Source organism: Camelina sativa, chromosome 19 (genome assembly GCF_030686135.1).
Source record: "Camelina sativa cultivar CO46 ecotype springtype chromosome 19, ASM3068613v1".
In the NCBI taxonomy this organism is placed as follows: Eukaryota; Viridiplantae; Streptophyta; class Magnoliopsida; order Brassicales; family Brassicaceae; genus Camelina; species Camelina sativa.
In genome coordinates, this window is record NC_141898.1 from 22,620,103 (window position 1) to 22,642,156 (window position 22,054).

General features: G+C 36.3%; 2 protein-coding genes across 3 annotated transcripts; both read left to right on the forward strand.

Moving 5' to 3' along the window:
* Window positions 1-395: 395 nt before the first annotated feature.
* Window positions 396-3,055, forward strand: LOC109124889 (UDP-glycosyltransferase 90A1-like). 2 transcript variants are annotated; one of them, XR_015591379.1, is made up of 4 exons: window positions 396-1,470; window positions 2,057-2,197; window positions 2,278-2,613; window positions 2,733-3,055. XR_015591379.1 is itself a non-coding variant. In XM_010490985.3 (3 exons), exons 1-3 carry the CDS (start codon window positions 538-540, stop codon window positions 2,904-2,906), a joined length of 1,443 nt encoding a protein of 480 aa, XP_010489287.2. In that variant the 5' UTR covers window positions 396-537; the 3' UTR covers window positions 2,907-3,055. The 2 variants fall into 2 exon arrangements, 1 of the variants encoding a protein (XP_010489287.2); XM_010490985.3 differs by lacking the exon at window positions 2,057-2,197.
* A 10,822-nt stretch (window positions 3,056-13,877) lies between these two features.
* LOC104766990 (UDP-glycosyltransferase 90A1-like) lies at window positions 13,878-19,209 on the forward strand. The gene is made up of 3 exons (XM_010490986.3): window positions 13,878-17,728; window positions 18,367-18,702; window positions 18,868-19,209. Exons 1-3 carry the CDS (start codon window positions 16,799-16,801, stop codon window positions 19,039-19,041), a joined length of 1,440 nt encoding a protein of 479 aa, XP_010489288.2. The 5' UTR covers window positions 13,878-16,798; the 3' UTR covers window positions 19,042-19,209.
* The last annotated feature ends 2,845 nt before the right edge of the window (window positions 19,210-22,054 follow it).

The following is a 22,054-nucleotide window of genomic DNA, read 5'->3' on the forward strand; positions in this document are numbered from 1 at the left end:
TAAGTATTATAAATATTTAAACTTTATAAGAAGCGCCAATCTTATAAAATGCAAATGGTTACAACCTTAATAAATAACATACCAACTCAATCTAATATTTATAATAAAAAATAATAAACATTAAAAATTAAGATTATATAGTGCGAGTTAAAATATCTCGGGACAGAGTTATATAGCGGGACGGGGTTGTCGATATTTATATAAATTTAAAATATCATTGATTTGGTGTTAAACGGGTAAAACATCATTTCATTATTTTGTTAACACTATCGGTATCCGAGAATAGTTATATCTAATTAAACTGATTAATAAATATTATATATAAAAAATTATATTGCAATATTAAATATTATATAATTATAACATATTTAACCAATAAATACAACTTATAATTTAAATGTTTTAGTTATAAATAATTTTGTACCGCGGTACACCGCGGGTCTTAATCCAATATATATATAAGACGCTTGCGATCCAAACACATATATAGTAGTACGACACAAACAAAAAAAAAAGTTGTAGTTTTCCAAAAATAACATGGCAGTTTCAACAAATCATCACGTGATTCTCTTCCCTTACATGTCAAAAGGCCACACCATCCCTCTCCTCCAGTTCGGTCGTCTCCTCCTCCGTCACCACCGCAACGAACAAACCATCTCCGTCACCGTCTTCACCACTGCCAAGAACCAACCATTCATCTCAGAGTTCCTCTCCGACACACCGGAGATCAATGTCACCTCTCTCCCTTTCCCGGAAAACATCTCAGGGATCCCTCCCGGCGTCGAGAACACGGAGAAGCTCCCTTCCATGTCACTCTACGTGCCCTTCACACGCGCCACGAAGCTTCTCCAACCATTCTTCGAAGAAACACTCAAGAGTCTTCCACAAGTTTCGTTCATGGTCACCGATGGATTCCTCTGGTGGACATCAGAATCTGCGGCTAAGTTCAAGATTCCTAGATTGGTCTTTTACGGCACTAACGCTTACGCATTTGCCGTCCTCAACTCTACTTTACATTACAAACTCTTTACCATACCGGAAATCAAATCTGATACCGAACCAGTCACTGTACCGGACTTTCCATGGATCCAGGTTAAGAAGTGTGATATCGACCATGTCCTTACCGATCCGAAACAATCAGGTCCAGCTCACGAACTTTTAATGGACCAAGTGAGTTCAAACACCACAACTACAAGCCATGGGTGTTTAGTCAATAGCTTCTACGAGCTCGAGTCAGCATTTGTTGATCATGAGAACAACAACAACTCTGATAGACCAAGGTCGTGGTGTGTCGGCCCACTATGTTTGACAGATCCTCCTAAATCGGGAAGTGCTAAGCCGGCTTGGATTCATTGGTTGGATCGGAAAGAAGAAGAAGAACGTCCAGTGTTGTACGTGGCGTTTGGAACACAGGCAGAGATATCAAACGAGCAGCTCAAGGAACTTGCTTTAGGCTTGGAAGATTCCAAGGTACATTAATGTTGCCTTGAACCGTTACATCTATATAAAAGCTTTTGATTTAACCCTTCCAAAGGAGGTTTTCACACATTAACTAGGTGTTATTCTTTAGTTTAAATAGACACAATTAAGGTCGGCCACGATAAATAGGGGTCGAGATTCTAAAAAAGTGGTATAAAATTAAAAGTAATAGCGGAGAAAAATAAGAAATGCAGTTGTATTAAGCCTTTCTTTATTTTTATCAACCAGAACTTAACATTTTCAATATCATTTTTAAAAATTTGTTTTCCCTATCTTTTTTTTAGTCAAATTTTTTTAGTTTCTCTATCATTTTGTAATCCTCTGTCGTTATATTATAATTATATATAAAATATCCATATTTTAGTATATATAAAAACTAATAGTGATATATAATTGGGGAGCCATGTCAATTACTTCACCCTACACTACAGTGTCCACTGTCATCATGACCGGCCATGAGTAATCCAGACTTTTATATATTTTGTGTTGTTGTTGTCAGCCTAGTTTCATGACTTTAATTTATAGTGTGACTACAACATTGGTATTAAGTTAATAAATACATATTTTCGGATGAAAGGTGTTTTATCTGGTGAGGTGTTCTATTGACGAAAATAAAGTAAAATCTAATGAGGTGTTTTGATTCTACCGTTACGTTTTTCGTCGACCTAAATCCATGGTCTTGAATGCCAAACTGTTACAAGTTTGGCATTATTGTAAGGTACGGTTGTAAATGCACACATGTTGAGTCAATAATAATAATCAGTGTTTCGTTTCATGTCGTATTTTGATTCGTTTCAGGTCAACTTTCTGTGGGTCACAAGAAAAGACGTGGAAGAGATTCTTGGACAAGGATTCAAAGATAGAATAAGAGAGAGTGGGATGATAGTGAGAGATTGGGTGGACCAATGGGAGATATTATCACATGAAAGTGTTAAAGGATTTTTGAGCCATTGCGGTTGGAACTCAGCGCAAGAGAGCATATGCGCTGGGGTCCCTTTGCTGGCTTGGCCGATGATGGCGGAGCAACCGCTCAATGCAAAGATGGTTGTGGAGGAGATAAATGTAGGAGTAAGAGTTGAAACTGAAGATGGGACTGTACAAGGATTCGTGACAAGAGAGGAACTAAGTCGAAAGGTATTGAGATACAAACAAAAAACTATATGGAGTTTATAGTTATGTTCATTGTTATGCTCTCTTTTTTTTTTTTTTTTTTTTTAAGTAGAGTTAGTAAGTGTTTTTATTTTATTTCACAGATTAAAGAACTAATGGAAGGAGAAACGGGAAAAATTACAAGAAAGAATGTGAAAGAATACTCAAAAATGGCAAAAGCAGCTTTGGTCAAAGGGACTGGTTCGTCTTGGAAGAACTTAGATTTGATCCTTAAAGAGTTATGTAAGAGTAGAGAGTCGAACGGTGCTAATGACTAGAGAAGTGTCTTGAAGACTGGATAACTAAACCGACTTTAGACTGGTTCGTATACAGAAACCCAGTATATACCATGATGTATATTTTGTGTAAGTCTTGGTTTGGTTGAAAAGATGATCCTGATGGCAATAATTGACATTTCAATTGATGATTTTGACGATGATTAACTTAAGCGATTAAGCTAAACCAGATGCCATTATGGGTATAACTTCCAAATGAGAAAATACGGTTGGAGCTTTAACTGATTCTGGAAGATTTGTAACGCAAGTTACGCAACGTGCATGTGAGACCGGCCGGGCAGAAACAATTTTTGGACTCTATAGTAAAAGATTATAATAGTTTTTTTTTAATTCTTTTTTTCACAATTTATTTTGATTTTTAATATGAATTATTTAACATAAATGATAATAGAGTGGTATATATATTATTAGAAACAAGATTCTAAAACATTATTTCAAAGACAAAAATAAAATTTCAAAATATTCTTTTTGGACCCTTTCTATCATTGTTTAGGGTGTCAATTGTTGTACCACTTTCTCTATAACCTATTAAGCTATGAGGTTCAAATTCAAAACCAATTGGTGGATAAACCCATATATTATACTAGTTAGAATCTTTGTCCAACTTTCAATGTGGGATAATGCTACTCCTAATATGTTCCCTCTAGATGATAACCCTTCTAATCATAGATTTTGTTATTTTCGGATAAGGATAGGTGGACCAATCAAGGTCAGACCGATCATGGATCAGTTTGGACAATTCATGGATCGAGCTCTTATACCATATAAAAATGTGAGTTTCCAACCAATTGGTGAGTGGATGGGTCTATCTCTCTTACCTAATATCAATATATTTGTCCAATTTTAGATGTGAGATATTATACATATTCCTAGTATACCCTTTTAAGATGTTGACTCTTCTAGTCATATATCTCTATTTTTGGGCAAGGGTCAATTGACCAAATTTGGGTTAGAGCGACTATAGATTGGGTTGGCAAACACGTGAATCGGGCTGATACCATATTAGACTATAAGATTTTAACTGTTAAGAAAATTCTCATAAATACCACTAAAATGAGTTTTTCCCAAAAATACCACTTTTAGTTTTTTTTCCAAAAATACTACTTTAGTTTTTTTTTTCAAAAATCTCACTAAAATGTATTTTTTCCAAAAAAATACCATAAAATTAAAATATTTTTTTATATTAAAAGTTAATCCCTGAATCCTAAACACTAAACTCCACCCCCTAAAAACTATATCATAAATCTAAATTTGTCAACCCAAACCTAAAAAAAAAAATTTACCCAATGAAAAATCAATTTTTTGTGTTTATGCTATCTTTAGAAAATAAAACTTTTGTGATATTTTTTGAAGAAAAAAATTATAAGAGTGGTATTTTTGGAAAAAACTGAAATTATGGTATTTTGAGGAATTTCTCTAAAATTTATTTGTGAAATTTCACAAAAAGTTATATTAAAGAATATAAAATATTATTATATTATATTTTTGGATTTTTTAGCTAGTAAAATAGACTGAAAAATAAAGGAGACATGTGATTTTAATTTTAGATTATATATATATATATATATAATTTTAACGTCTTTTATTAGAATCAAAGGAAAGGTACATAGTCTAAAAATAAACTACTCTGTAAATAAAATGGAGGGTAAAAAAACGTTTGAGCAATTACCTGTTGACTATGACCAAGCTTAGCAAATTTATCAGCAACTTGATTACATTATCGCTGTACAAGCGAAACGACAGTTCAGTAAAACGATCCGCCCAACTACGGATATCAACGAGGAGATTTTCTATTGTTATAATCAAGGATCGATTATGTAAAAGATCATCTAGAGCTTTGCAATCACCTTCCATAATCACTTTGCAGTAACCATGACACCAAACCGTTTGTATAGCATGTAGCAATGCAAGACCTTTGGTCTCCAAAGAATTAAATGCTTGGTTAAGTTTTGAGCTTTCGGATAACAGACAGGTTCCTTTATCATCACGTATAATCCAACTAGTGGCATGATTGAGGAAAGTTATCTAGGGTGTGCAGCGACGAGATTGTTGCAGATGTTTGTGTCGCAGCCAACCATTCCGCAACATCATCAGAAGCTTTAGTAAGAACTGATTCTGGTTCCCAAATAACGATGTTGAATATGAGATCGTTTCGAGATTTCCACAGTTGACATCCTATCCAGAAAGGTAGATGCTTTTTGTCTTTATCCAGTGTAGAATTGTAAATTAAGAGTAGCGATTAGCGATTCAATATTCTCTTCTATGGAAGATGATAAGTTCTGACCAACGGTTGTAATGTTGGAACGTCTCCAGATGGTAGAGGCATAAGGACACTGAAATAACAGATGATTAATAGATTCTATATCTTGACAGCAACGTTGATAAGTGGCATCAATGAGAATACCTCTACTACCAAGAGCAGATGACAACATCCTACAGTAGAAATGTTTTAGCTTTGGAGGTATTGATGTTTTCCAGAGTTTTGTTTTAAGCAGAGGGCTACCATGCAGAGGATCAATATGATTCACCATTATCCGGAAGATGATTGCTTAGCCAATAACCAGATTACGCGAAATAGTCTCCATCTTTGGTATATTGCCAAATAAGCTTATCGGCGCAGTGATGTTGTGGTAGATATATTCGACGGGCATGTCTTGCATCATCATCATCGGAAAGAAATTGCCGTAGTTTATGTTTATCCCACTGATGGCTTCCACCTTTCAATAGATCCTTGATTACATAATTTAGGCCTAATGAATGTTGTGTTGCATGTCTGGGCGGGTGAGTTGGAATCCAAGAATCGGTTACAGGATTTATTAAAGTCCCATCCCCAATTTAGAACCAAAGACCCTTTATAAATAAATCACGACCATACAGTATTGAGCGTCGTCCATGTGATGGTTTTCGGCCTAAAGTGCATGTTGAATATCTGTATTTGAGAAGTATCTGCTTTTTAGAAGTCTTGCAAGGAGGCAGTATGGTGATTTTAAAATTCCAAGTCTGTTTAGCCACTAGCGCGTTCTTGAATTTCTCAATATCTCAAAAACCCAAGCCTCCTTCTGATTTTGGGAGAGTCATCTGTTTCCAACCAACCAATGAAATTCGTCTTTTAAATTCATTTTAACCCCACCAGAACTGTGATAGAAGGGAATTAATCTCCTGGCAGGTTGTAACTGGGAGTTTAAAGCAACTCATAGCATGTGTTGGTATTGCTAGTGCCAGAGACTTCAGTGGGACCTTCTTTCCAGCTTCTGATAAGTATTTCATATGCCAATTCTTTGTCCTCACTTCCACACGCTTAACAATGTAATCAAACATTTGACACTTTTTTCCTTGTAAATTCCTCAGGCAATCCCAAATATTTTCCACAACCCCCTATTCTCGTGATATTGATATGTCTTCTTACTGCCACTTTATAATCTTTTGCAACTCACGAACCAAAGTTGATGGAGGATATACTTAGATTAACACGTTGTCGTGACAAATCTCCAAACTGTTTTAGGATTTGAGAAAGGGCTCGGCTATTCCGCAAATTGGCTTGACAAAAGAACAAGGAATTATCCGCAAAGAGGAGATGACTTATACTTGGTCCATTATTACTTATGGATATGTCTATAATATTACCCTTGGTCTCCTCTTATCTTAGTTTTTGTGTCAACATCTCAGCACAAAATAAAAAAAATATAGGGCGAAATGGGGTCACCTTGAATTATGCCTCTTTGCGGAATGATATCACCATAAGGACTTCGATTCACCAAACTGAATAGGAGACAGAACAAACACATGCCATGATCCAGATTATCCATATCTGATTGAAACCAAGTTGGGCCATGGATTTCTCAAGAAAATTTCACATCACACGATCATAAGCTTTATTTATGTCAGACTTGATCGCCATGTAGCTTTTGGATTGACATTTCCTGGATTTAAGTGAGTGTAATAACTCATGAGCCACAAGAATATTATCAGAGATGTGTCTTCGAGAAACAAATGTTGTTTGTTCAATCGAAATGATATGAGGGAGAATAGTCTTTAGCTGTCTTTTGAATATCTTGGATATGATTTTATATGAGACGCTGCAAAGGCTTATGGGACGATAATGACTCAATTGCTCAATCTTAGGAATAAGACATATGTGTGTCTAGTTGAGTTGCGTTGGCATGATGCTAGTCTCGAAAAAACTCTTAATCTCAACAGTAATGTCAACGCCAAAATTTCCCAAAACTGAGGATAAAAATAGTCTGTCATTCCATCCGGACCCGGCGCTCTGTCTCTAGCAAATACTGCTTGTTGTATCTCTTCATCTGTGACTTCTTGTGTGTAGTATTCATTTCCACCGTAACTGGAGCAGAGGCTTATAAAAAAAATCTCCTCAATTGGCCTGACCATCTCTCTGAAACTGTTCTGGAAAATACTCTATAGTAATTTGGGATATTTTTTCTTCTCCAATATGTTCATTGCCATTGTTGTCATGAACTGAAAGTATCTGATTCCATGCTTTAAGGGATTTAGCACATCCTTTAAATTATGTGATCACCTTCTCCTAACCATTGTGCTCGACTTTTCTGCTTCCAATAAATTTCTTCTTGATAATGAGCCATGCTCAAAGATCGTTTGATATCTCGAATTCTTTTATACTCTGGTGAGACTTGTTGGAACTCTGCTTCAAGTTGATCCTTTAGGTTTTCTATCTCTTTTGCTGAGTTGGTAGTGTTAGATCGCTTCCACTTGGAGATGTTTGATCTCATCATCTTGATTTTATCCAAGAACATACATGAAGGTGAAAGACTATTCCAATCTTGTTTAATTGTGTATATAAACCCTTCTCTATACCCAAACGTTTATCATAGCGAAAGAGTCGCTTAACTCTTGTTTCTGCTAGTATATCAATAATAACAGGTCGATGATCAGATTCAATAGGCTCCAAAAAATCAGAAGTTGAAGCAGAGAAATGGGAGAACCATTCTGTATTTGCAATAGCTCTGTGTAGAAAACATTGAATAAGCTCCTTGGTACGTATACCATTCCGAACAATGCTTCTCTGACCACTCCAACTGAACTTATTGCTTATGTGCTTTAAATCAATCATATCACAGATTCTCAACATATTGTTGAAATCTTTGAACGTACTTTCATCTCTAAAATGGCCATCAATTTTCTCACTATTATTTATGATCTGGTTGAAATCACTAATCATTAGCCAAACTTCATTATGATTGACAGCATAACGTTGTAAATGTTCCCATAACACTGACCAATATTGAGGATTAGAATGACCATCAATACAAGACAAGTAGAAAGTAGAAATTTTTTCATTAACAAAGCAATCGACAAGCCTTGCATCTTGATACAATATAGTAATATTGATAGAGTTCTTCCAAAGTAAAGCCAAATCACCATTGAGACCTTGAGGCGGTACAATACAGAACTTAGAAAATCCTAAAGAAACAACAACATCTGAAACATAGTCTGTCGTTTGCTTCGTCCTAATGAGAAAGATTGCGTCCAAGAGATATTGATGACATATCCCTTTAAGGCGTCGAACTATAGGGAACTTTCCCATTCCCTGACAATTCCAACTGGCTATCCTCATTGATCGTTTGGTGGAACCGGGACCCGCCGCGCCTCCGTTTTCAATATTCGAAGAGGAACTAGCATCCATAGATGAAAACAATATGCGTTGCTTTCTCTGTTGAGATGCCATCGAAGGAAAAGGACATGAAACCGCCTCAAAGATTCTTTTTCTTGTATGTTCTAGTGCAATGATCAGTCTCCGTCACCTTTATTTTGCTTCTGAAGGATCTGATACTACTGTGTAATTATGATAGAGGCTGCACAGATCTCCGATAGATATCATCTGACCATCAACAGGAACAAGTTCAGTCACTACCACTTGAAGTTGTTGTGGTGGTGGTAGAGCCATACGCTGTTGATTTTCTAATTGGATATTTGCTTGAAGAGCAGGCACTGGAGGCGGGTTTTGCATATTTGGAACCACCACCATAGCGGCTTAGTTGATATTTGCATCTAGTATCGGTGGTGGATGATGAACTCCTTCTTCATTTTTTTCTGGTTCAGTACACTCAGAAATATCGTGTCTTAGTGATTGGCAGCGAAAGCAATAGTTCCTCAGTCTTTCATAGCGAAAGGAAACAGTAGCCTAATCATTACCAAAGCAGAATCAGCGTTGAAATATTACAGGGTGATTAAGAGGCCAATGGATTCAGACCCGGGCAAACTCAACATTTCCGCCAGCAACATCTTCTATGTCCGAGTCAATAGTCTCTACAATGTAACAGACCATTGGTGGAGTGAAAAACTGCAAAATAATGCCACGAATCTGGATCCAGAAGTTGGATATTCATTAAGCACAATGTGGTGCCATGGTTCCTTGCGACCATCCACTCATTGAAACTCCAGGGTCCACACCGATATACGAGTTGTAATACTTCATTGGACGGAAAGAGAAATTAATTACGCCCATTCTCCACAATCCGGCCCAAGACAACATTATCCATTCCCCAAAGGCGAAGGAAGAATCAAATCATTGTGCGAAGGTTCTATCGTCGCAGGACGGACAAGGAGACTGAATTGAGAAGTCCTCGTTGCTTGATGACAGAGGTTCGCCAGAATTTCAAAGGCACCAGCAACATGTATATTAACATCGACCATTTTGGTGACTGAACTTTGGGAGAGAACTATAGACATTAACAATCAGAGATATGAGAGTGATTGAGATAGGAGAAAGCCTTTACTCCGAAACTGGTTATAAAAACAACAAATTGAAACCGCTGAGCAGTTAATTTGAGATAAAATTGGATGTAGTGGTTTTTGTGAGGATAGTGGTAAATTGGGAAGCGAGATAATTTCCAACCAACATCGTGTGGGCAGTATCTGAGTGAAAACCGGCAAACTAGCCACGATGGGAGACACCGGAGAAAGACTCTACTGAGGAGAGAGAGACTGGTTACAAAGAACCGACACCAAAGAACGAAGAAACGGGTAGATAGAGTGAAAGGGCAATTTTTTTTCTTCTTAAATTCCAATATAGATTTATATTTTATATCTTTATAACAGTATTTTACTCTCTTAAAAACAAATATCAAGTACAAACATTTTTCCAAATATAATCTTGGAACCTTTTCTAGAAATTTTTTTGAAGAACCTACTGGCTTCCGTGAGAAACTAATAAATAATTTATCCAGTCAAAACCTTTTGATGCTCTTTAAAAGAAAATATCTGATACCTAATTTAATGATACTGAATAGATAATACTTAGGTTCATTTTTAAGGGTAAACCTTTTTGTGTACCTCATTTTTCATATAACAATGAAAAGATGTCTAGTAATATTAAAAATAAATAAAATATTTACTTCAAACTAAAATAAAAATAAAACAAAATAAATTAGAAAAAAACAGAATCATCAAACAAAATAAATATTTATGTAATATTATATTTAAGTAAAATTAAAAATTAATCAAATAAATATATTGAAACGAAAATCATTAAAAATATTAATTTAATTGAACCCAAACCAACATATAATCTCGTTTAGTTTTAAAATCTAAACCCTAATTATCCTTTGTAAACCTAAACCGACATACAAATTCATTTAATATTATAAAATTTAAACCCTAACTCTCCTTTGTAAAACCAAAACCGACATAGAAACTCATTTAATATTATAAAATCTAAACTTTTTTTTTCCTTTGTAAACCCAAATCAACATATAAAATCTAAATCCTAATTAATTCTTTTTCATAAACCCAAACCAATACATAATCTCCTTTAATTGTAAACTCAAATTTTTATTTATAAACCCAAATCGACATATAATCTCGTTTAATTAAAAATATAAACCCGAAATATTTATTTGTATGACCAAACTAACATATTTTATTTAAAAACTAAAATCATAATCCTCTTATATAAATTCAGACAGATATTTAAATTCATTAATAAAAAATCTACAGATTTTTTTCCTTAATTTTTTTTATTTTATGAATTTAATTTTGATTTATTTTTTAAATTAATATTACTTGACATACTTTCATTGGTTTATAAAAGCGGAGGTGAACAAAAGGGCATGCATGGTCAACCCTTGTTTAAAAAATCGGTCAAATCGGCCGATTATACAGCGTGGAATAGCTAGGCAACAAAGAGTCGTCGCGATTACACCCAAATCGGGGAAAAAAATCGGAAAAAAAAATTCGATTTTGATTTTGATTTTCTACTTAAATATGATGTTAACTTTGAAGATCTATTATTTCTATATCATATCTAATTAAAAATAAGATAAACTGGATAAAGCTGAGCTAAAAGAAAAGTTGCAGCCATGAATTAGGGTTTGAAAGAAGCGGGATCTTGTGGAGAAGACGACTGGAGAAATTACCGGACAAAATAGATACAGAGAGGAGTCGAACCCGCAACCTTAGCCATTATTAAAGAGTCTTAAACCACTTGAGCTGTCAAACTATTGCAATATCACGATAAACAATCTATGTAGTCCTAAAAATTAAATATTTTATTATTTATTATATGTAATAATAAAAATCTTAAAACTAATCCGCGATTAATCCCTGATTTAAAACCGATTTTCCAATTAATCGCTAGGCCCTCCTTCACTGCCCGACTAATGTCTAGCGATTTTTAAAACAGGGTGGTCAACATATATAGTGTATGGTCCATATATAATCAAGCAATAATCTCAGCATTTTTTTGTAGTAATGTGTTTAAGGAATCAACGCCCTTTAGAATGTCGAACTAAAAGGATAAAGTTCAACTTCCATTACAGAATTACCAATTTTTTCACCGCTAGTTTACTACTAAACACTTGGTAAATTAATAAATTATCATTTTTTATTTTGAGTTTTTTTCAACAGATTATCACTTTTAGAAATTTTAAAGTGTTTGCATAAGTCATAAACTCATAATTGGTTTCGAAAGTAATAATAGCGAGCTAGAATTATTGCACGCAGAAAAAGTGACCAAATGAGTCTTGTTGTTGTTGGAAGCTTGAAGATAAACTAAGTAGGGGATTGGCCTTATCCTAACCGAGATATGGTTTAAAGGGATAAGCTCTAATATGTTTAGGAGCTATCTAAACATAGGTGTCTCCTAATAGGTTTAGGTTGGTGTTAACATATAAATAAGGAAGCCAAGTCATGGCATAAGGTTGTAAGGTCTTTGTGAACTTAAAAGCTTAAGTTTTGAGTTATTTTCTTGAGCTATATAATAAAGTGAGTCATACTTTGTTTTTCTTGAGTTTCTTAAAGATCTATTTCAATAATTGGTAGCAGAGCCAATTACAAACAAATTCGTAAAGAAGACTTCGAAGTCGTGAATCATGGGTGACATCGTTCCGGTGGTGGTAAAAACAAAAGAAATCAGTTCCTCTAGCATTCAATGTCCAATGTTGAATGTTACAAACTACACAGTTTGGGGCATGCGCATGAAGGTGTTGCTTAGGGTGAAGAAGGTATGGGAATCTATCGATCCTGGACCAACTGATGGAGACCAAAACGACTTGGCCAGAGCTCTCCTATTCCAATCGATATCGGAGGCTTTGATCCTGCAAGTCGGAGATTTGGAGACCGCCAAAGCAGTGTGGGATGCAATCAAGGGACGACATGTTGGTGTTGAACGTGTGAGGGAAGCAAGGCTACAAACATTAATGGCAGAATTCGATCGCATGAAGATGAAGGACAACGACACCATTGATGACTTTGTTGGCAAGCTTGCCGAACTCAGTACAAAATCCGCAAGCCTTGGAGAAAATATTGAGGGATCGAAGCTTGTTAAGAAATTCCTTAAGAGTTTGCCACGAAGGAGATATATTCATATTGTTGCGTCGCTTGAGCAGGTTCTTGATCTTAACACAACAAGTTTTGAAGAAATCGTTGGGAGATTAAAAACTTATGAGGAAAGGATTGGAGAAGAAGAAGAAGATCAAACTGCTGATCAAGGAAAACTCTTGTATGCGAACTTGGATTCACAATCCTATCAAGGTAACTATGGCTCAGGACGTGGTAGAGGAGGACAATTTTATGGACGAGGAAGAGGCCGCAGGCGTTTTGGCACTCCCCAATTCGGATGTTCCAGACAAGAACGTGATAAGTCTAAGATCATGTGTTACCGATGCGATAAGGCGGGACAATATGCATCAAACTGTCCAGATAGGTTGCTTAAGCTTCAAGAAATACAGGAGAATAAGGGAGATGATACACAAACGGCTGAAGAATTAATGATGCACGAGGTTGTGTATCTTAATGAAAAGAAAGTGAACCCAAGCTTGTTTGTGACTCATTCTGATTATGTTTGGTACTTAGACAATGGGGCTAGTAACCATATGTCAAACGATTCAAGAATCGATATTAAAGGAAAGGGCTCTATATTGTTCATAACCAAAGACAGAGAAAGAAAAGTGCTGGCGAATGTCTACTACATACCTGGTTTGAAAAGTAACATCATTAGTCTTGGACAGGCTACGAAGGCAGGATGTGATGTGCGCATGAGAGAGGACTACTTAACACTAGATGATAGAGAAGGAAGACTCATGGTGAAAGCAAGTAGGTCACAAAACCGTCTTTACAAAGTTATTATGGATGTCGAACGTCCTAAGTGCTTACAACTAAAGACAGTGAGTGATTCAACAATGTGGCATGAGAGATTGGGACACATTGGGATGGAAACTATGAGGATGATGGTTCAGAAAGATTTGGTGATAGGACTACCGAGTATGGAAGTCGAGAAAGAGATATGCTCTTCATGCTTACTTGGAAAGCAAGTCAGAAAAGTGTTTCCTCAATCAACTAACTTTCGTGCCAAACAACCACTAGAACTTATACATGGAGATCTTTGTGGACCTATAGCACCGTCCAAATGGCAAGAAACAAGTATGTTTTCGTGTTGATTGATGATTATTCCCGGTACATGTGGACGATACTCTTAAAAGAAAAGAGTGAGACGTTTGAGAAGTTCAAGAAGTTTAAAACCCAGGTAGAGAAAGAAACCGGAGCTACGATCAAAACGTTTAGGAGTGATAGAGAAGGTGAATTTACTTCACAAGAATTCACATCTTTCTGCTTGAGTACCGGCATTGTGAGGCATTTAACAGCACCTTATTCTCCTCAACAGAATGGAGTAGTTGAGAGGAGAAATAGGACATTGATGGAGATGACCAGAAGCATGTTAAAGCATAGGAGTTTGCCTAATTACTTATGGGGAGAAGCGGTCAGACATGCTACTTATATTATAAACAAAGTTGCAACGAGAGTATTAGTTGGACAAACACCATACAAGGTCTTCAAGGGAAGGAAACCTAATATAAAGCATGTGCGGGTGTTCGACTGTCTTGGCTACGCTAAACTGGAGGCACAACACCTTAAGAAGCTTGACGATAGGTCCAGGACTCTAGTGCATCTCGGTACATAACCGGGCTCCAAAGCCTACAAGTTGCTTGATCCAACAAACCGAAGAATTGTGGTCAGCAGGGATGTGATTTTCGATGAATCGAAAGGTTGGGAATGGAGAAACACAGAGAGTGTCGATAGTGGAGAGCATAGAATGTTAAAATTTGAAATAGGAGATTTTGGAAACAACGGGTTATGCAAAGAGGAGATCGCTAAAACAGGGGATAACAAGAAAACAGAGGAGTCTCCAAATAAACATAAAGAGGTGATTGCTATTGATGACGATGAAGTTTCTATAGATGAGATTGAATATCCTGGAGTCAAAACAGAGGTTACAGTAGAAGGCAACGAGATTCAACCAGTCTTGAGACGCTCCTTACGGCAAAGTGTAAGACCGACATACTTGGATGATTATGTCCTGTTTTCTGAACTCGAGTATGAGCGATTACTATTATTAATCGATGAGGAACCGTTGAATTATTATGAAGCAAATCAATCAGAAGCGTGGAGAGAAGCCTGCATAGAAGAAATCTCTTCTATTGAAAAAATAGAACATGGGACTTAGTCGATCTTCCTGTTGGAGTTAAGCCAATTGGGTATTTAAATTGAAGAAGAATTCGGATGGAAGTATCAATAAACACAAGGCGAGACTTGTGGCTGAAAGGCTATGTCCAAAGACATGGCATCGACTTTGACGAGGTATTCGCTCCGGTAGCGCGTATTGAGACGGTAAGGCTCATAATTGCTTTAGCTGCTTCTAATAGTTGGGAGGTGCATCATCTGGATGTTAAAACCGCGTTCCTTCATGGCAAACTGAAAGAAGTTGTTTATGTTGCTCAACCGGAAGGATTTGTGTCCGAGGAAAACGAAGACAAGGTGTACAAGTTGAACAAAGCTCTTTACGGGTTAAGGTAGGCACCAAGAGCGTGGAACCACAAGTTAAACAAAATCTTGCAGGAGCTGGATTTTGTTAAATGTTTGAAGGAACCGTCGCTGTATCGGAAGCGTGGACAAGATGGTCTCCTTATTGTAGTAGTTTACGTAGATGATCTACTGGTTACAGGTTCAAGTTTGAGCGCGATACTTGATTTTAAGAAAGCAATGGCCTCCAAGTTCGAGATGAGTGACTTGGAAAAGTTAACTTATTATCTCGGTATTGAGGTGGTTCAGTTCGATGGTGATTAAAGTATGTTGAAACAAGAGAGGTATGCAGCTAAAATATTGGAGGAAACTGGGATGAGTGAATGCAATTTGGTTCATACACCAATGGACTCGGGTTTGAAATTGTCTAAAGCGTTAAAGGAAGAAGGCACTGATGAGAAAGAATACATGCGTAATATTGGATGCCTTAGATATCTACTTCATACACGGCCTGATTTGTCATATTGTGTTGGTGTATTAAGTAGGTATATGCAGGATCCAAAAACATCTCATAGAGCGGCATTGAAACAGGTCCTGCGATACTTGAAAGGAACTCTCTCTTATGGTCTCATGTTTTCCCAAGCTAACAAGACTGGTTTGATAGGCTACAACGATAGTAGTCACAATGTGGACATCGATGATGGTAAGAGTACTACCGGTCACATTTTCTATCTTGATGGGTGTCCTATTACTTGGTGTACTCAAAAGCAGGAGACGGTGGCTTTATCCTCCTGTGAAGCCGAGTTCATGGCAGCTACGGAGGCTGCAAAGCAAGCAATTTGGTTGCAAGATCTCCTTGAGGAAGCCACTGGAACAAAGAGTGATAAAGTAAAACTTCGAGTTGATAACAAGTCTGCGATAGCACTTACTAGGAACCCGGTGTTCCATGGCCGAAGCAAGCATATTCACACTAGGTTTCACTTTATACGCGAGTGTGTCGAGAAGGAACAAGTAGAAGTGGAGCATGTACCAGGCAATGAGCAGAAGGCGGACTTCTTGACTAAGGCACTAGGAAGGACCAAGTTTAAGGAGACGAGAGACTTGGTCGGAGTTCAAGATGTGTCGAAATGTGACTTCAAGCTTCAAGGGGAGAATGTTGTTGGAAGCTTGAAGATAAACTAAGTAGGAGATTGGCCTTATCCTAACCGAGATATGGTTTAAAGGGATAAGCTCTAATATGTTTAAGAGCTATCTAAACATAGGTGTCTCCTAATAGGTTTAGGTTGGTGTTAACATATAAATAAGGAAGCCAAGTCATGGCATAAGGTTGTAAGGTCTTTGTGAACTTAAGAGCTTAAGTTTTGAGTTATTTTCTTGAGCTATATAATAAAGTGAGTCATACTTTGTTTTTCTTGAGTTTCTTAAAGATCTATTTCAATACTTGTGACATTGACAAAATAGTTATTTATGCACTAAATTTAGTAATATTTAATACTGTATGTAATCAAATATTACTTCCTATATGGCTATATATAGAGGAGATGAGATCTCTATATTGAGGCTTGCAAACCGAACACATATATAGTACTACAACACAAAACATGGCAGTTTCAACACATCATCAGGTGGTTCTCTTCCCTTACATGGCAAAAGGCCACACCATCCCTCTCCTTCAATTCGGTCGTCTCCTCCTCAGTCACTACGGCAAAGAACCAACCATCTCCGTCACCGTCACCGTCTTCACCACTCCCAAGAACCAACCATTCGTCTCAGAGTTCCTCTCCGACACACCGGAGATCAAAGTCGTCTCTCTCCCTTTCCCGGAAAACATCTCAGGGATCCCTCCCGGCGTCGAGAGCACCGACAAGCTCCCTTCCATGTCACTCTTCGTGCCATTCACGCGGGCCACGAAGCTTCTCCAACCATTCTTCGAAGAAACACTCAAGAGTCTTCCACAACTTTCGTTCATAGTCTCCGATGGATTCCTCTGGTGGACATCCGAATCTGCGACTAAGTTCAAGATTCCTAGATTGTTTTTTTTCGGCATTAACTCTTACGCCTCTGCCGTCCTCAACTCTACTTTTCGTCACAAAGTCTTTACCAAACCGGAAATTAAATCTGTGACAGAACCAGTCACTGTACCGGACTTTCCATGGATCAAGGTTAAAAAGTGTGATTTCCACGATATACCTAGCGATCCAAAACAATCAGGTCCAGCTCACGAACTCTTTATGGACCAAGTGATGGCGAACAGCAAAAGCCATGGGTGTTTAGTCAATAGCTTCTACGAGCTCGAGTCAGCGTTTGTTGATTACGAGAAGAACAAGTCGGATAGACCAAAGTCGTGGTGTATAGGACCACTGTGTTTGACAGATCCTCCTAAACCGGGGAGTGCTAAACCAGCTTGGATCCAATGGTTGGATCGGAAGCGAGAGGAAGGACGTCCGGTTTTGTACGTGGCGTTTGGAACGCAGGCAGAGATATCGAACGAGCAGCTCAAGGAACTTGCTTTAGGCTTGGAAGATTCCAAGGTACATTAATATTGCCTTGAAGGCTTGAACCGTTCTTCTTTATAGAGGCTTTTGATTTAACCCTTCAAGGTAGGTTTTCACACCTTCATTCAGGTGTTATACTTTAGAAAGACATGATTAATTAGGGGTTCCAAACTCTAAATAAGTGTTCTCTATGGTTAGTCAATTTTTTTTTTTAGTTTAGGGTTCAATAGTTATAAGTTATAACGGAGAAAAGAAGAGGAATATCAAAACGTTGTAAAAAAAACGTAAAAATAACTGGAATTTTTGGTCCAAAACTAAAACTTTTAATATCATTTTTAAAATTTAGTTATCACTGTCATTAAAAAAAAAAAAAAAAAAACTTATTTGACAATCCTATAATGATTATATCTTATGAAATTGGGGAGCCATTTCCATTACTTAACCCTACACTACAGTGTCCAGTGTCATCATGGCGGGCTCTGAGTAATGTAGGTTTTTTTTTATGTTTGTCAGCCTAGTGTCATGACTTTAATTTATAGTGTACAAAAAAGGTACTGATGAGGTGTTTTGATTCTACCGTTACGTTTTTGGTCGACCTAAATCCATGGTCTTGAATGCGAAACTATACAAGTTATGGTTGTATAAATGCACATGTCGTATTTGATTCATTTCAGGTCAACTTTCTGTGGGTCACAAGACAAGACGTGGAAGAGATTATTGGAGAAGGATTTAACGATAGGATAAGAGAGAGTGGGATGATAGTGAGAGATTGGGTAGACCAGTGGGAGATATTGTCACATCAAAGTGTTAAAGGATTCTTGAGCCACTGTGGTTGGAACTCAGCGCAAGAGAGCATATGCGTTGGGGTCCCTTTGTTGGCTTGGCCGATGATGGCAGAGCAACCACTCAATGCAAAGTTGGTTGTGGAGGAGATAAAAGTTGGAGTAAGAGTTGAAACGCAAGACGGTAGTGTGCAAGGATTTGTGACAAGAGAGGAACTAAGTCGAAAGGTATTAAGATACAAACAAAGATGTTCTATTTTTATATTTATTTTCATTAATCAATCAAAAATATTGCTAGACTAAATTAATGATAACTAACCCACGTTTTCATTTTAATTTTAAAATTTTTATGTTAGAGTTTACATTTTAGTTTTAATTTCTACTAATGTACAGGTTAAAGAACTAATAGAAGGAGACACGGGAAAAAACGCAAGAGAGAGTGTGAAAGAATACTCAAAAATGGCAGAAGCAGCTTTGGTTCAAGGAACTGGTTCGTCTTGGAAGAATTTAGATTTGCTCTTAAAGGAGTTATGCAAGAGTAGAGAGCCAGACGCCAAACGGTGCTAATAAGTTGAGTGGTTGAGGACTGGATAACTGAGCCGGGTTTAAACCATAATCAAAATCAATATCCAATATATGATTATGAGATCTTGAATAATCGGTGTAGTTGAAAAATTGTTTACTACGAACTAAACGTGTGGAATAAACATTGATCTTGAATAATTGACTTTTTCATTCGATGGTTTTGGCGATATAAGACTAAATCGATGAAAGCTAAACCGGTCTCATGCCATTATAGGTATAACTTCTCGAAGTCGAACAACGTGCTGGTTTAGCACGGTAAAACCATCATGTATTGTGAATTAGTGAAGAGTTTATCTCATTGTCTCAATGAAAGATAAACCGGTCTCATGCCACGGTCGATTTTTTTTTTTTTTTTCTCGCAAACTCCATTTAATTAAATTAGTGACATAAAACTCTCCTTTAAAATGAGTCTTACAGTGGTCAAGAAACTTACATGGAAAAATAACAATACAAAGATCGACATGTTCCTAGCGAACCACAACATCCCAACGAAACAACTAGGATACAAACAACAATTACAACTAGATAAAGACGTAAAAGCCAAAAAGATAGTGTGAACCAACAGGAAGATAGTCCATATAAAATGACAAAAAACTGTTTAAAAATAATTCGCCGTTGCCACGTTGGAATATAAAGATTTCGAAGAGTTTTTATAAACCTAACAATGCATCATGCATTGTGAATTAATTAGTGAAGTTGTCTCGTTAACCATAAACCATCATTAGCTTGTCTCGTCCTCTTCCAAAAATTACGAGAAATTAGGGAAGAGTTTCAGCCATTGAGGATGGGGATTTTATTAATTCGAATTAAAAGCATAAAATCCATAACTTAAAAAAAAAAAAAGACTAGATTACTTAGTTAATGTTTTGACTCTCTTGTATGTCACTTGTTCTTCTTGTGTCTGATTTAGTCCTGGACATTCGGTTTTCTCGGGTTAATCGATTCGGGTTTTTCGGTTTTTCAAAATTTCGGTTATTAAAAAAAGCTGCCGAATTGACCCGAATTAAATTTTGGTTCGGGTTGTTCGGTTCTCGGTTTATTCGGTTAACCGATGATATTTGTCGATGAAATCAGCCTCTTCCATGCGCAATAATCTCACCTAAAAATCTAGAAACAAACCCAATATGTATGCACTATGCAAAACAAACCAATCATAACGAGAAGGAAACAAAAAGTGGAGGATTTGAGGTCAGAGAATGGAGAAACTGAAAGAAGAAAGGTAAAAAATTCAAATCGCCCAGATTCTATCAAAAAGAAGTAGAAGGAGATGCGGATGAGAGAGAAATGGAAAGGAAACAACTTAGATCTAGGGTTTTATTATTTTATGGAATAGACCGTGGGCTAAAAGTATTTTTGGGTCATATGTTACATATTAAAATGGGCTTTTAATTGTTCATTAATAGGCCTGTTAAGAATTGATTCACGTGAGAGCTCACGTGTACGTTTTCTTCTTCCTTAACTATTAAACCTAATTATTTGTCTAACATCGCCGCTTCTGCAACTTTTCTCAAACCTGAAAAAAACTTGAGTTTAGGTGATGCTTGTAGAAGAACCAAAAAACCGTTCGGTTATCGTCTGCCGAACCGAACCGAAATGGTAACCGAATTGCCAAAATAATTCTGTCGATCGGTTCGACTCTCCTTGCACAATCGGTGCTGATAACCGAAATTCTCGGTTTTCTCGGTTTCCTCCGAATGCCCAGAAGTAGTCTAATTGGTAACAACTTTGCAAAGCTTTATAAATATACAGCTTTAAAATTTACCAGTCTCAAAAACTTTACCCAAAATTTTACCAGTCGGACACAAATTTGTTTGGTTCGATGGATATATACGCCAACACAAAGTAGTTAGCAACTTCCAAATGTTGAAAAGATGATATTTGTTACAAAATTAATCGAAACTTTGAAATTCACCGTAAAAATAAATAAATAACATGTCTAGCTCTGCAATCATTGCTTGCTCTGCTATAACCTTGAAATTGCAAATATAATTTGATACAGCAATCGAGTACTTTCATCTTTCACCTTCTTTCTAGAAAGTGAAGATTGAACAAGACAAAGAAGGTAAAGTAGAAAGGACACATTGCACCTACTCACGTGCACTGGGAACATGTCATGTACTGATGTACAATGATATAGAGATTCAATTTCTTTATTTTTTGTTGACTCATAAAATGTTACAGTTTCATTGACGGATATCTGAATTAATTAAATAGAGCTACCCTCTTCGTATAGGTGCTTCTATCTGTTAATAGAATGTAAATGAAGAAAGGACACATTGCTAACGCTAATTTTTTTTTTTGAAAGCTAATATAAAATATTTGTGAAACTACTTCTCAACTTTCTTAAGAACTATCAATTATTTGAATCTCGAGTTTGGCAGATAAAAATATAAAATAGATTAGAAATTTTAGTTAAAAGGGCACAGAAACAGAACATGTTAAAAATATTGACAATTACTTTGTTAGAATGTTGAGATAAAACTATCACTATCACATCTCATGTTGAGTCGTAAGGGCATCTTTATAGGGGAGCAGTTTTGGGTGTTTTTAGAGTAAAAATATTATGAAAATAATGTAAGATCAGTAGTTAAGATCTTTTGTTAAAAAATTAGTTATTAGGAGAACATGTGTTTAAGATCATAAGATTTAATAATATAATATTCTTAAATATATTACAATTATAAAAACTTATAAAATAATATTTAAATTGCAAATTTATAAAACTTTTACTAAAATTCAAAATACAATACCAAATTTTTATGAAACAACAAAAACATTAAAGATAAAAAAAAACATATTACTTAATTAAAGCACACAAACATTTTATTTAATTAATATATAGTTTAATGTCCAAATTTATTCCATATATTCTCAATCAGATCCTCTTTTAATTTGTGAAAAATTGTTTGCAAAAAATTGTATCCATTCACAGCTTGCCACGTCAGCTTAGAACTGAGCCAAGATCAGTTCTACATCAAGAACTAAAAAAAGTGTT